General features: G+C 30.2%; 2 protein-coding genes across 2 annotated transcripts; both read right to left on the bottom strand.

The window, feature by feature from the left end:
* Window positions 1-5326: 5326 nt before the first annotated feature.
* On the bottom strand, window positions 5327-9005 carry LOC107024155. Its single transcript, XM_015225068.2, has 5 exons — window positions 8849-9005; window positions 7182-7266; window positions 6702-6815; window positions 5890-5991; window positions 5327-5671 (listed from the first exon to the last, which is right to left on the bottom strand). The coding sequence occupies exons 1-5, from the start codon at window positions 8932-8934 to the stop codon at window positions 5627-5629; spliced, it is 432 nt and encodes a 143-aa protein (XP_015080554.1). The 5' UTR covers window positions 8935-9005; the 3' UTR covers window positions 5327-5626.
* A 613-nt stretch (window positions 9006-9618) lies between these two features.
* LOC107024723 (aspartyl protease AED1-like) lies at window positions 9619-11539 on the bottom strand. The gene is made up of 3 exons (XM_015225708.1): window positions 10096-11539; window positions 9882-9953; window positions 9619-9764 (listed from the first exon to the last, which is right to left on the bottom strand). The coding sequence occupies exons 1-3, from the start codon at window positions 11537-11539 to the stop codon at window positions 9619-9621; spliced, it is 1662 nt and encodes a 553-aa protein (XP_015081194.1).
* Between the last annotated feature and the right edge of the window lie 1591 nt (window positions 11540-13130).

The raw sequence follows: 13130 nt of genomic DNA, 5'->3' as shown, positions 1-13130 counted from the left end.
TATATATATATATATATATATATATATATATATATATATTATAATATTTTATTTTGGAAATGTATAAGCTTCTAGAAATGACAACTAGGATTACCATGTTCAATAGGAATCTGGTATGTACACGTGTCAACTAAATAAGTTAAGTATTACGAATAAAATATTTTTCTATTTCATATGTACATTAAATTTATAAATGCATGACATGTGTTTGAATACGTAACGACTATCTAAACAAGTTGTAATCACCCCACAACCAACTTATACATTTTCCTTCTTTACACTCCAAAATTGAAATTAAAATTCTTATTAATTAAATAGACTTTAGACTAATTGAATGAATTGTTTCCATCACAAACTTAGACACGTTTGGTTCATATATTACTTGTAAAATTTAATTTATGAACTTTCTCTGAGTAATATAACGATAAAAGTCTTTTAGATAATTGTCTATCGTTTGTTTTTATGGATAAAAGTTCTACTCCCTTTCATATATGATGGCTAAATTAATAGAACTGTTTTTTTAAAAGAATATTCTTTATTTTTAATTATCTTTATGATTTATTGTTATTATAGTTTGTCTTAATATAAAAATCATGTTTTCTTTAAGTAAGTAATCCTTATATAATAGAAAATGAAACAAATTATAACAAACAAAACAACTTCTACTTGATTAGTAAGTGTACGTTGATGATCTTCATTTTAATCAATTTTCATGACCTAAATAATCTCATATACGTATTTACAATTTGAATTAAGGAAAATAATTCCACAAACATAACATGTACTCCGTTCCTCCTTTATATGTCACATTTCGGATTTCAGAAATCAAACAAGTCTATCTTTAACAGTAAATTTTTCATAGATTTTTTGGATATTTTGAATTATCAATAGTTGTGACTCATAGTATTTTTTACGTAATTTACAAATATATAAATTTCATTTCAAAAAAACTGAAGATTCTATGCGCAAATTTTCGGTCAAACTTAAATTATTTGACTCTCAAAACATAAAATTTTATCGTATAAATTGAAATAGAGAGAGTAATATTATTTTAAATAATTGTTCTTCTCTCTAAACTACCGTATAAAATTACATTGACTATATTATTACGCGTTGTTGTCATCGTTACGAAAAGAATCTTACAATTTAAATACCCCCTCCGTCCCATTTTATGTGGCACCACTTCCTTTTTTGTCAGTCCCAAAAAGAATGTCACGTTTTCTTATATGGTAACTATTTAAACATACAATTCCTCTTTTACCCTTATTGGTCCCACTTAATTTTAAATAATACTTTAATACGTTTATAAGGAAAGAGAAAAGTGAATTTACTTTTGAAGGACAGTTTGGTAAACAATTCAAAATCTTTATTTATTTCTTAAACTCCGTACCGAATTAAATAATGCCACATAAAATGAGACGGAGGGAGTAATATTTTTAATTAACTAAAAAAACAATATTTAATTCTTTATCCTATAAAAAGTACACTTTACAAGGATGTTGATTGTTGTCTTGTAATTGATCCACATGTCAGTCTTTGGAATGGTCCTTTCAAATTTAGTTTTAAGATAACTCATGTCTTGTACAACTGTGACCTGTAAGAGTTTATTCAATTATTTGGTAAGAGAAGAAAAAAAAAATTAAAATATACCTAGTACATATATTCTTTAAAATATAGTTTGGAAGGCGCGGGAGAGACGTTTGGTATGTTCGAGTAAGTTATACCGATTAATATTAATTTAAATACAAGGATAAGTTATTTTTGACAAAGAATGAAATAGACATAATACATAAATATGCCCTTTAACTTTGCTTCAAATCACATTTATGCCCTTCAATTTTGAATGTGCACAAGTAGACACTTAAACTTGTATGAAGTTGAACAAATAAACACACATGTTTGTCATCCTACATATCATTTTTTGTCCTACGTGGTGTTCTACGTGTATTTTGTCACGTAGGACTCACGTGTTTATTTATTTAAAAGTTGGATAGTTAAAGTGTTTGTTTGAACATTATGAAAGTTTGAGATAAAAGTTAAAATTTGAAGTCAAGTTTAAGATTCAATATATGTATTATGCCAATGAAATAATAGTGTTGAAATTTATTATTTTGATATAAAATAATAAGAATGAGAAAATTTTCATTGATCGAAATATCAAAATGAATATAAAACGTCAAAAGAGAACTAAAAATGATTAATTTCTTATTTACAGTATCAATATAATTTAACATATTATTATAAATCACGACTTACCTTAGGTTATCAATCAATATTATCAAATTTCAGATATCGAGTTAATTAGATAACATATATTTTTTAATTATTAAGCCTGAGATAATACTATATTGCACTTATCTACAATTTTTTTTTCTATATTTAAATCATTAGTGCTATGTATTTGTTGTGCAATTCTTTTACTTGTTCAATCCTAGGAAACTTGTTTCCTATTTTTTATAAAATAAGAATTGATCTTTGTCATCAAATGTCTTCTCTTATCTATCTACTAAATAAAATAATAATAATAACAATAATATGTAAAATTAGAAAAGTTATAAGTGGATAACTTTTTATTATATTATATATTTTCAAACATTCAAACTTTCAACTTCCATCTAGTCATATTTCAAAGGAAAATTCTAATTATTATAACGTTGTTAAAGGAATTGAAAGTCCTTATCTCATATACATATAATTGTCGTAAAGATTACTTTGAAGTAATATAATAATATTTCATTGTACCAACATTAAAAAAAAATCGATAAACGATATCATTATAAAGAGATCTGACTGTATTAATTATTCTTTTATAAATTTAACTTTAAATTGAAATACTAAAAAAATATTATAAAAACGATTTCAATTATCTTTTAAAAAGATAATATAATTAAAATAATATTAATAGCGGATCAACACAATATTTGGTTCATTACTAAATCAAACTTTAATTCAATATTTTAAAAATTTTTTTTGTAAGGATAAAGACAATTAAAGGGTCTCATTTTTATTTGTTGGAAATATCAAAGACACGTTATGTTTATCCACGTTGACTTTTTTTTTCTTTTTTCAAATTCTTAACCATTATATTTGACTCATTTAGCCTAACTATTGGGGAAAAAAAAGATAATGATGCAACTTAACATAGATTTTTTTAAAAAAAATAAAATAAAATAAAGAAGAAACGTGGAAGAAGCTAAAAAAAAAAAAAAAAAGACTAACTATAGTCTATATATTGACTTGTCAAGTAAAAGTCCCATTATTTTGAAGAAGCAAAATTTTGTGATAAGGTTTATCAACAATGAACAAAAGATCATAAATGATAATTAGGAAAATTCCAATAGTTAATTTCTCTATAGCATAATTGGTTAAATGTGATCATTTCAGTATTTGTCTCGGAGGGTTATGATTCGATGAATTTAATTCTTTCATCTTTAATTAAAAGTCTCAAATTTAATCTCTGACAATCAGTTATTTTTAATCAAGAAAAAATACTCCTGAATGATCATACGCGACACAAACTTAAATTGATTGAAGCTATCGTTCTTCACTTAGCTAATAAAACAAAAATTTGATCATTTAACGATTCGTTATTCACAACGAATTTAACTTTTATATATTGATAATAAAATATAATTATTATGCATATATTATCAAAATTGAGTCACACAACTATGTTTTGATTTAATAAATTATAATATTTTGCATTCATACATAACGTTACGTTGACTTTGAAGTCTTAGAAAAAAATATTTATTTTGTTGGGTATTGTGTTTTAACTTGTCAAAATTGGACTACTAACAAACATATTCCAATTAAATAGTCTTTTCAAAGTCATCCAACTTCCACCATGTTTTTCTCTTAATTCAAAGTTTTGAAGAAACATGTTTATCTAAGTTGTAATAATAATAATAAGAATCCAAAAACTCCTACTTTGGTCAATAATCTTATCCACAAACATTTAATCATGAGTCATTCAAACATTTATGACATTATGATATACCTATCTGCCACAAATATTTATGTCAAATCAATAAAATTAATCGTAACAGTTACGAATTAAAATGAAAATAAAAATACATATCACCTGGTCATGATATAATGAACGTATATAAAAAGCTTGTATTTATTGATTTAGTATAAGCGTTCGGTCATGGAAGAGAACATTTATGCTCCCAAAAAAATATTTTTTTGTTCAACGATGGGCTTTGGTTTTGGGCCAAGAAGATAGTAAGTGAAGAAGTGGTTTCTTAAGGACTAAAAAGCCCAATGGGCTTTTCCTCAAAAGCGTTAAACTGAAAGTGATAATTTTTAGTTGAACAACTTCCACATATAGCAAATAAAAAAAATATATATTTGTATGCTATAGCAAAGTTTGCATAATTGTGCTCCATAACAAACATATAATGTATAATTCGCTATACATATTCAATCGTATGATTCGCTGGCCTATTTCGCTGCAACATCTGTAAAAAAATCTGCATTTATATACAATTGAATCGAAGTAAAATATTTGTATATTGTATAATTAAGTGTATAGAACGAAAATATATGTTTTTGCATGCGTATATACAAGTTTCTCTCGCTTTAGACAAAACAGAAACGCAATTTATACACTTCTGTTCTATAAAGCGAGAGAGGCGAGCAGAGGGAGAGTGGCGAGCGAGAATGGGAGAGTGACGAGCGAGAGTTTAGGGAGAGAGGCGACTGACAAACGTTTGCTATGGGACACAATTAAATCAAACAGTAGCTACTCCATTTATTTTAGATTATTAGTTTGCTATTCTGTACAATTATCCTTTTTTAGTTTAACCATATAGTAGCGATATCTATTGACCCGATTAATCCAGACTCACACCATGTAGCCACCTATCGGAAGGGGCTGAACTAGTTTACTTACTTTTCGTTGCTGTATTGTATCCAATTGTTACTTTATTTGCAATGTTCATTTATGTTATTTAAATCGATACCGATTAACTCCTATTTTATATAACGAATAACGATCGATTTGACACGATCCATTGGTATTCTTTTCTCATACCCTACTTTGTCATTTTAATACATTATAAGTTAAATCATCATTATTGGCGGTGGTGCTGTGGTAGGACTACTTCACCCTTAACCAGATGTCTGGAGTTCGAGCCCTGAGTACAGAAAATCATGTTGAAAACACCATCCCATATGGGCCCTGCACTGCGTGATCCAAATATAACCGAAGCTCCAAGCACCGGAAAACAAAAAAATAATAATTTTTTCTTGGTGTGTGACACTATGGCACGAGAAAAACAACAATTTATCTAAACATTATATTCATCAAAACAATATGGTATAATCCAAATCTAATACGATACATTATGAAACTAATTTCTGCTCATGGTGACAAGAAATGAGTTTTTTACTAAATGAACTCAAACTTCCAAAAATAATACACAACAGTATGATCATACATTTTATTGACATTTAGCCTGAATGGAAAGATATTTACTATGGTAACCATAACAAATCAAGAATGCAGAGGATTGAAAACCAAAATCCTGCACAAGAATTAACAGTTTCGTGTGATCTCACGTTTTTTGAGTTAACGAATACTTCGATCATAGTGTCTTTGGTTCCTCATCTTGGCCTGTATCTATTTCGTAAAGATCCCAACGACTGCAGATATGTAGCTTGCCAACTGAAAAATGTTTTTTTTCCGAGAAGGGGTGTGTTAGGTTAGAACTTCATTTATGTGTAACTGTCTATGTTGCACGACTCTCCAAAAAAGTTGCTTCACCGTGTCGGATCCTCCAAAATGCAGGAGGATTTGATACACACTTGTCGACATTTTTGAAGAGATCAAGCAACATAGGTAACTGTGAATGAGAACAAATGCACCTTTTGTAGTATTCTTACCTGAGATGGAATGCTGAGTCCTGTGTGTCCTTCGATGATTAATCCGATCGTGAGACCGATCATAGCCCATGCACCGTTAATTGCTTCTATTTTTCGCCGTCGCTGTAAGAAAATTCAGAGCAGAAAATGTAAAATCGATGTAACGGTAACAAGTTTCAAGAACATTTGTACAAGCACAAGAATCTTCAAAGGTGGAAAGGACATGGTATTTTATCCAGGTCACATCATTCAAGACTTAAGTATGCAGAAATTTGCAAGGTAGGACGGAGAGGGGATTACGTTACGCTTGGTAGAAGTATGCATTAGTAGGCAATGTCGCTCAGACTCTTAAAAAATATCGATAGGGTGTGTGTCAGATCCTCCAAAAATAATGTATTTATGGAGGATCTGATATGAGTGTCACAACATTTTATGGAAAGTTAAGCAACCTAGCTTATAGGGAATGACCGTCGACCGACTTAAATGTTTAACGTCACTGGAAGATTTATCTCATATAAAGTGGAAATAAACTATAACTTGACATTCAGGGCTGATTTTACTACCATTCGGGAGATGAGAACCAGAACACTGATTACCTTTAGCAAATAATGTAAACTCAACATCCTACACTCAATTTGCTTAGAGGTAAGCATCATGTTCGATGTCCACATACTAACATGCCAGACACGAGAGAGGGAATAATTACTTGAGCTAATAATATGAATTCAATAGCCGAAATAACTAAGTCTGCTAAGAGGCACCTAGGAGTCGAGAAGTGCCAAGTTACAGAGATTCAGTACTCATGAAAATATAATTGAGGCTTGCTTACTCACTTGATATCTCTCTTTAGCTTTGATTTCCACCATTTGCTTCGCAGCTAATCGCTTGGCTTCTAAAGGATCCACCATGATCACTTCCTTCTTTGTTCTCTCTCTCCCTGGAGATGCCTGCGGACACAGAAGGTTTCATTTAGAAACTCAAGTTGATAGATAACGACCTCGAGTCACTATGAAGATATCTCTAATACCAAAAAACAACATCAACGGGGTTGGGTTTTTGTACATATGCATGGAGTATTTTCTACTTTTTTATACGACCATGGTGTTTAGGCTGGCTTGCACACACATTCAAAGATATGATTGTCATATAAACAAGAAAGTAGAAAGTAGAAACAAGTTTTACCAAATCACCGTTCACATAATTTTACCACCTTCCACATTATAAAAACCATCTTTGTTTACAAGTATATGCTTTTGGGCATAATCAGACCAATTTTACTAGTATTACATACATGAAGCCTTCATAATGCATACATTGGGATTTGCCAGGACGCGGATTGCTGGACTCCTGGTTTTCCATGACGCCAAGTCAGTGTTCTGTGTACTCCCATATTCGAACCTGACACAGAAAAGCTTGCTTATTAACAGGGAGGAATTGTCATGTCAGTTTAATATTCGTCATTCTATTGGAACAATTTTGTTGCTCGGATTCTCAAAAACTGTTGTTGCACCCGTGTCGGATCCTTAGACAATGCATTTCATCTGGTGGATCAAACACACAACCAACATGTTTGAAGAGTCCCAAAAATGTAGATTTTGAGTGGAATGCTAACTAATAGGAGGAATTGCAGACAACGTCACCATATTAGCACATGAGCTAGTGAAAGCCTACACTTCAAAGTATGTGTCCCCAAGATGAATGATCAAGATAGATCTAAGGAAAGTAAAAGATTCTGTTGAATGCATTTCTCTACAACAAGTAACGGAAGAGCTCAAATTCCTACTAACTTTATCACTTGGGTTAGGGAATGCATGAAAACTGTAAATTACTCAATAGTGATGAATGGTGAGCCGCCAAGAGAACCTTTAAATGCAGCTAGAAGTCTAAGGCAGCGTGATCCCATGGCACCTATCCTATTTGCAATCTTTATAGATCCGAGTAGAAGCTATGTTTGGTCTAGAACCAATGTGATAACTGATAACCAAGAAGGCATTAGTATCCTGGGATAAAGTTTGTCTGCCAAAATCATTTGAGGGCCTAGGACTCGTTTAACTTATGTTGATGGAATAAACATAACCAAGACAAAATGGATATAAACATCTTATATAAAGAGGCAGCAGATTGAAAGTACGAGTATACCACAGCAAGCTAGCTGGCAAATGAGGAAGATCATTCGGGCAAGATAAACAACGCAGCACGTGCAAATAACAGATAGAGGACAATAGAGCTTAATCAGACACATATACCTACAGTTGATTGGAAACAATGCAAGAGCGGAATGGAAGTGTTTCATGTTTGTGAATGAGGCTAAATGTACTCTATGGTTAAACAACAACATACCGAGTATAATCCCAGATTTGGGGACTCGGGAGGGTGAGATCAGGGCTGTCCATCCAGTTTAAGGTTGATAAATGCAATTAGTTTGAGTTAATGTCTACTTTCATTTGATCAGCTAAATACACAAGCCCGACTCAACAAGATTGAGGGCCTAAAGCCAAACTTTCCTTGAACAATTTAAAGGCTGAAAATGCTCTAATAGACAAAATGATAACAACGAGAACACGTCGATAAAGAAATAATAAGCAAAAACATAAACCATCCACAAACATTCAGACTAATAATACTTCTCAGTTCTCATACACTATAAACAAGATTCACTTTGAATAGCTAACCAAGACTAAGTCTTTTACACATTAAAACAATTTCTAAAACTGAAATCTTCTTCTCAATCTCTCTTTTCCAACCTCTAAACACTCTTCTTGAACAATTTTTAAAAACTCAAAACTGCTCAAACATATGACAATGAAATCACAAATTTCTAACCAAGATTCAATCTTTTTATAACTTTTAACACACCAAAAACTTTTCTTGAAAATTCTAAAGGCTAAAATTTCTCTAATAGTAAGCATAAAACACAACACACCCAACAAAATACAGGCACATAAAACTTGTAAAAAAGCAAAAACAAGGGCAAACTCACTTTCTAACAGGTGAATGATGAAATTCCGATTTTGCCCTTATGTTGATACCTCCATTGATGATGGGTACTGTAGCACTAAGCACCATTTTTTTTTCCTGTTCTCTCTCTGTGGTGATGAGTTCTTTATCACTATGTTTTTGTTTTCCTCTTTCTATTTTTAGTATATTTGGTCAGCATTTGTACAAGATAATTTCACTTGAGCCCCCAAAAGATTATAGTAATTACATATAGACTCCTTTAACTTTTTATCGTAACAAGATATTATGATTTACGAGGATGTTTGACTAAACTTATAAACTGGTCATCAAATTGATGTATAAGTTATCTACTTGTTTGGTAAACAGACATGGGGTGTGCATGGTTTGGTATCTACTCGTTTGGTAAACATATAAACTCAGGTTCAAAAGGCCAAACAATATAAATTTCGTTCGTTTAGTGTTACGAGATTTTACTATTATTATTCGTGTCACATTTCGGCCTTTAGGGATATGTATCTCATTTGTATTGAGTTAAAATAGGTGTAATTTATTCAAGATATACAATATCCATATATCCAAGTAACATTATGTATTTGTATTCTGGTAACAAAAATACATGTATATAGATGTATTAGATTTGAAATTCGGTGTAAAACTATTAATTGGTGGATCGAAATAAGCTCAAGTAATTAAAGGGAAATGACTGCGTTATTAACTCGCATAAACATAAATAGATTGAGCGAATCATGAAACGTTTTTTTTCAAGTGATAAATCTTTTTTCTTAGCCCAAATCAATTGCAAACCCAATCCAATTTTCCTCCAAACCCGGCCCAAATACCCATTAATCCTTTCCCAATACCCAATTCCTTATCTTTCACACACTCAGTGACAGTTGCCTGTGTACGCACGGGCCCAATGTATGCACAAATATTGATAGCTGGTTATATACATATACATCGTTACATTTGTAATTGTACCGTGTATATGCATTTGTGTATTGCTTTGTGTGCGTCACATACACATTTTATGTGTCACACATGTGTGCCACACATACCAGATACACGATCGAGATGCAAAAAAGAATGAGATTTATACTCCATCCATTTCACAAAGTACTCAACAAAATCTACAATATCCATAAGAATCCAACGTACACAATTACCCATAAATCAATCATAAATAACAAAGTATTTGGCATAGCTAAAATTAAAAAAAAAAAGCATATAATTTATTGATTGAATAATATTTACACATAGCTCATTAATCACAAGCATCAACACTAAAAGTCAAAGCATTATTTTTGAAATCAAAAGTTAATCCTGTGCCTTGAAGTTGATGTGACCCAATAAGTGTTGTTTTATCATCCCATGGCAAAAAAGCTAAACAATAAAAGCCTTGTAAATCAGCTACAACTCTATCTTGTACTAACATCAACTCTTGTTTATGTGACACACTCCCAAAATAAAACCTTATAATTGGAAAATACATATCTTCATTCTCTTCTTCTTTATAACAAGTATCAAATATACCAATAGGATATTGTAACATTGGATATTTCATTTCTTCTCTAAATATGTATCTAAAAACTATGTATAAGTCATGAGGAAATCGCGTTATCAACGACCCTGTATCAACCATTGCACCATGATCATCTTTCTTACCACTCCACCACGATGGATCCACGGGGACTTCCTTATCGTTGATGAAAATTTTATAAAGATTAACATAGTATAAATGAGGGTTTAATCGATTTTTCACAAACTTTGCCTCTGTTCCATATATCCAAGGAGCTTTATTAAACGTTAGTATAGATGGCTGTGTTGATTTTGAGCTTGGTAGACATAATGCAAATAATGATGAACCTAATTGTGATGGTAATGAATATCCTCCTGTTGTTTTTGCACTTAATTTTTTACTTAGACCAACAATACCAGAAAATGTACCACTAAAATCACTACCACTTTTTTGATCAACACTACATCCAAAATTAATCCTTGCTTGTGTATTGTCTGATGGAAATGTTATGATATCCGACGCGACGAATCCTTTTGTTGTTTCACCATTATCATATACATGTACATAGAAACATGATTTAGTTTCTAATGAACAATGAAAATCAGAGGTTGTTGTTATGCAAGTTGAACTATTTGTAACACAATCCAAACTTCTATATGTGTTTGATGTGGTATAGTTGTATATTGTACAAAATTGTGGTTTATAACATTTGTCTTCAATGCATGGTGCACATTGCCACCAAGTAAAGTAATTTCCAGTATCTATTAGTAACAAGTTGTGTATTTTTTCACTTCCAAGTAAAAATGTTGCAACATAATGACCTCTCAAGTACATAGTAGGTGTTACCTTTAGGATTTGGTCATCAAGGACATTTTTTGCACTATTGTGGGATTTTAGCATTGAGGATAGGTATGTTGCGCTAGCATTGTCTTGAGAAAGACGATTCTTGAATACAGAGTCGTAGTCTTTGAATTTTGACTTTTCAAAAAGGTCGAGATGGTAAACACTAAAAGATTTTGGGGGCATTGGAGGATCTTGAAGGTTAGATGTATCAAAAGCCATGAAGGCTTTTCTAGCTTGTTTAAGGGCAGTAGAATTAACCTTAAAGTATGATTTTTCATTGATCAAATTAGAAGCAAATGAATTCAAATGAAACATTGACATAAGAATAAGAGTAATAAGGAGTAGGTATTCCATATTGGAATTTAGTTTTAGAATTGATCAATTTGTTTGAAGTTTGTGTATCATTTATATACAACGACATAGTGATCTGGGAGACCCTCGTATAATTAAAGATTATCTAGTTGTGGTAATTTTATTTTTTTGGTATACAAATTTATTTAATGAAGAAAGATATTGTGAAGATCAAAACAAATATTGAAAAGAAGATATATATTATGAGATGGATTTGGGGGAGAATACATGGAAGAAAAAAACATGTCAAAATAAAAATACAATAGTCATCATTAAAATAATATTTATGACGATCCTATGAAAGGAAAATATTCTACAAATTAAACGATAAATAATTAATATTCTTTTATTACTTTAAGAAAAGAAAGGTCCAAAATGGAAGTTTAGGTTGGTGTGGTCGTTTGGTATTCGGTTTGAGATTATTAAATTTTGATTTTGATAACTCTGTAATTAGTAGTAAAAAATAAATATCAAATATCAAAATTTTAAATTTTGATTTAATTACTCGATATTCGATAAATTAAGTTTTGATTTTAATTTTTTGTATGTAGAGGCACAATAGAGTAGAAGATCAATTATATTTGTACAAGCTAAAAAAGAAATTCAAAATAATAACGAATAAAATATTTGCTTTTTTTAGACGAAAATATTTCATGAAAAGAAAGAAATATTTAAATGTTCAATACGTTTGATATAACTTTAGAAGGAAGTTGTTAGATTTGAACTACAAATTTATGGAAATATGAGACGTTGAAAAATGTATTATTGGTGCTCAATAGAAAGGAAATATTCAAGCATATTTTCTATCATGATTAATAAAAAAAACATCAAGGGATTAATGGAAGATATTATCAAAAATACATAAAACAAAAATAAAAATAAAAATCCACTAAATGTGCCAATGTGAGATTTGCATATTGAATTGAATAGACCAAATATATCTTTCATAATTAAGAACATATATTACTTAATTGAGAAACTAATTAATTTGTATTATTCTCTTCCTTTGTTTCAGGTTCTTTTTTCACAGAGTTTTATCCAAAAATAAAAATAATAATTGTGCACTAATGGTGTGAAATAAATGTTTACTCAATCAAGTCATCTAAAAGATAATTACAGGTAAATATTTTAATTAATTAAAATCTTGGTTAGTCATATCGAATAAATATTAACGTAACATGCAATAAGATGTTACATTATATTAATATTATGAAAAAAAATTACATTATATCAATATTTATAACTTAAATTCATCGTAAGATTTAATATGTAAATAATAGTGTGTAAATGTGACCATCCAACCCTTCATTTTGAATTTTTGTGCAGATACAATCACATAATTAATTGAAAGAAAAAATATCAGAAAAATAAAGGACTAAAAAGTCACCACTAATTATTTATAAGTGTAAAAAATGAATAAATATAACAAAAAAATGAATAAATATAACATAAAATGGATCGGGGAATTTAATTAAATTAATACAAAAGTTAGAATAAATACAAACAATCGAATAAAAAGAAGAAGGGTCCAATTGAATGTTATTACAAACTTTGTGATAATCATAGAATATTTAGTTTTCTCTAGCTCGTATTT

The sequence above is a fragment of the Solanum pennellii genome, chromosome 7, assembly GCF_001406875.1.
Source record: "Solanum pennellii chromosome 7, SPENNV200".
Lineage (NCBI taxonomy): Eukaryota > Viridiplantae > Streptophyta > Magnoliopsida > Solanales > Solanaceae > Solanum > Solanum pennellii.
This window is presented reverse-complemented; position numbering and strand designations above follow the sequence as displayed.

Excerpts from the sequence above, each read along its gene's own strand:
- LOC107024155 (XM_015225068.2), bottom strand. The coding sequence starts at position 8,934 with ATGGTGCTTAGTGCTACAGTACCCATCATCAATGGAGGTATCAACATA. Across the intron at positions 5,992-6,701 it reads AAGCTAAAGAGAGATATCAA|CGACGGCGAAAAATAGAAGC; the intron begins GTGAGTAAGCAA and ends ATTTTCTTACAG. Across the intron at positions 5,672-5,889 it reads GACTCAGCATTCCATCTCAG|TTGGCAAGCTACATATCTGC; the intron begins GTAAGAATACTA and ends AACATTTTTCAG.
- LOC107024723 (XM_015225708.1), bottom strand. The coding sequence starts at position 11,539 with ATGGAATACCTACTCCTTATTACTCTTATTCTTATGTCAATGTTTCAT. Across the intron at positions 9,954-10,095 it reads GACTTTTAGTGTTGATGCTT|ATTTTGTTGAGTACTTTGTG; the intron begins GTGATTAATGAG and ends TGGATATTGTAG. Across the intron at positions 9,765-9,881 it reads GCATCTCGATCGTGTATCTG|CTATCAATATTTGTGCATAC; the intron begins GTATGTGTGGCA and ends GTATATAACCAG.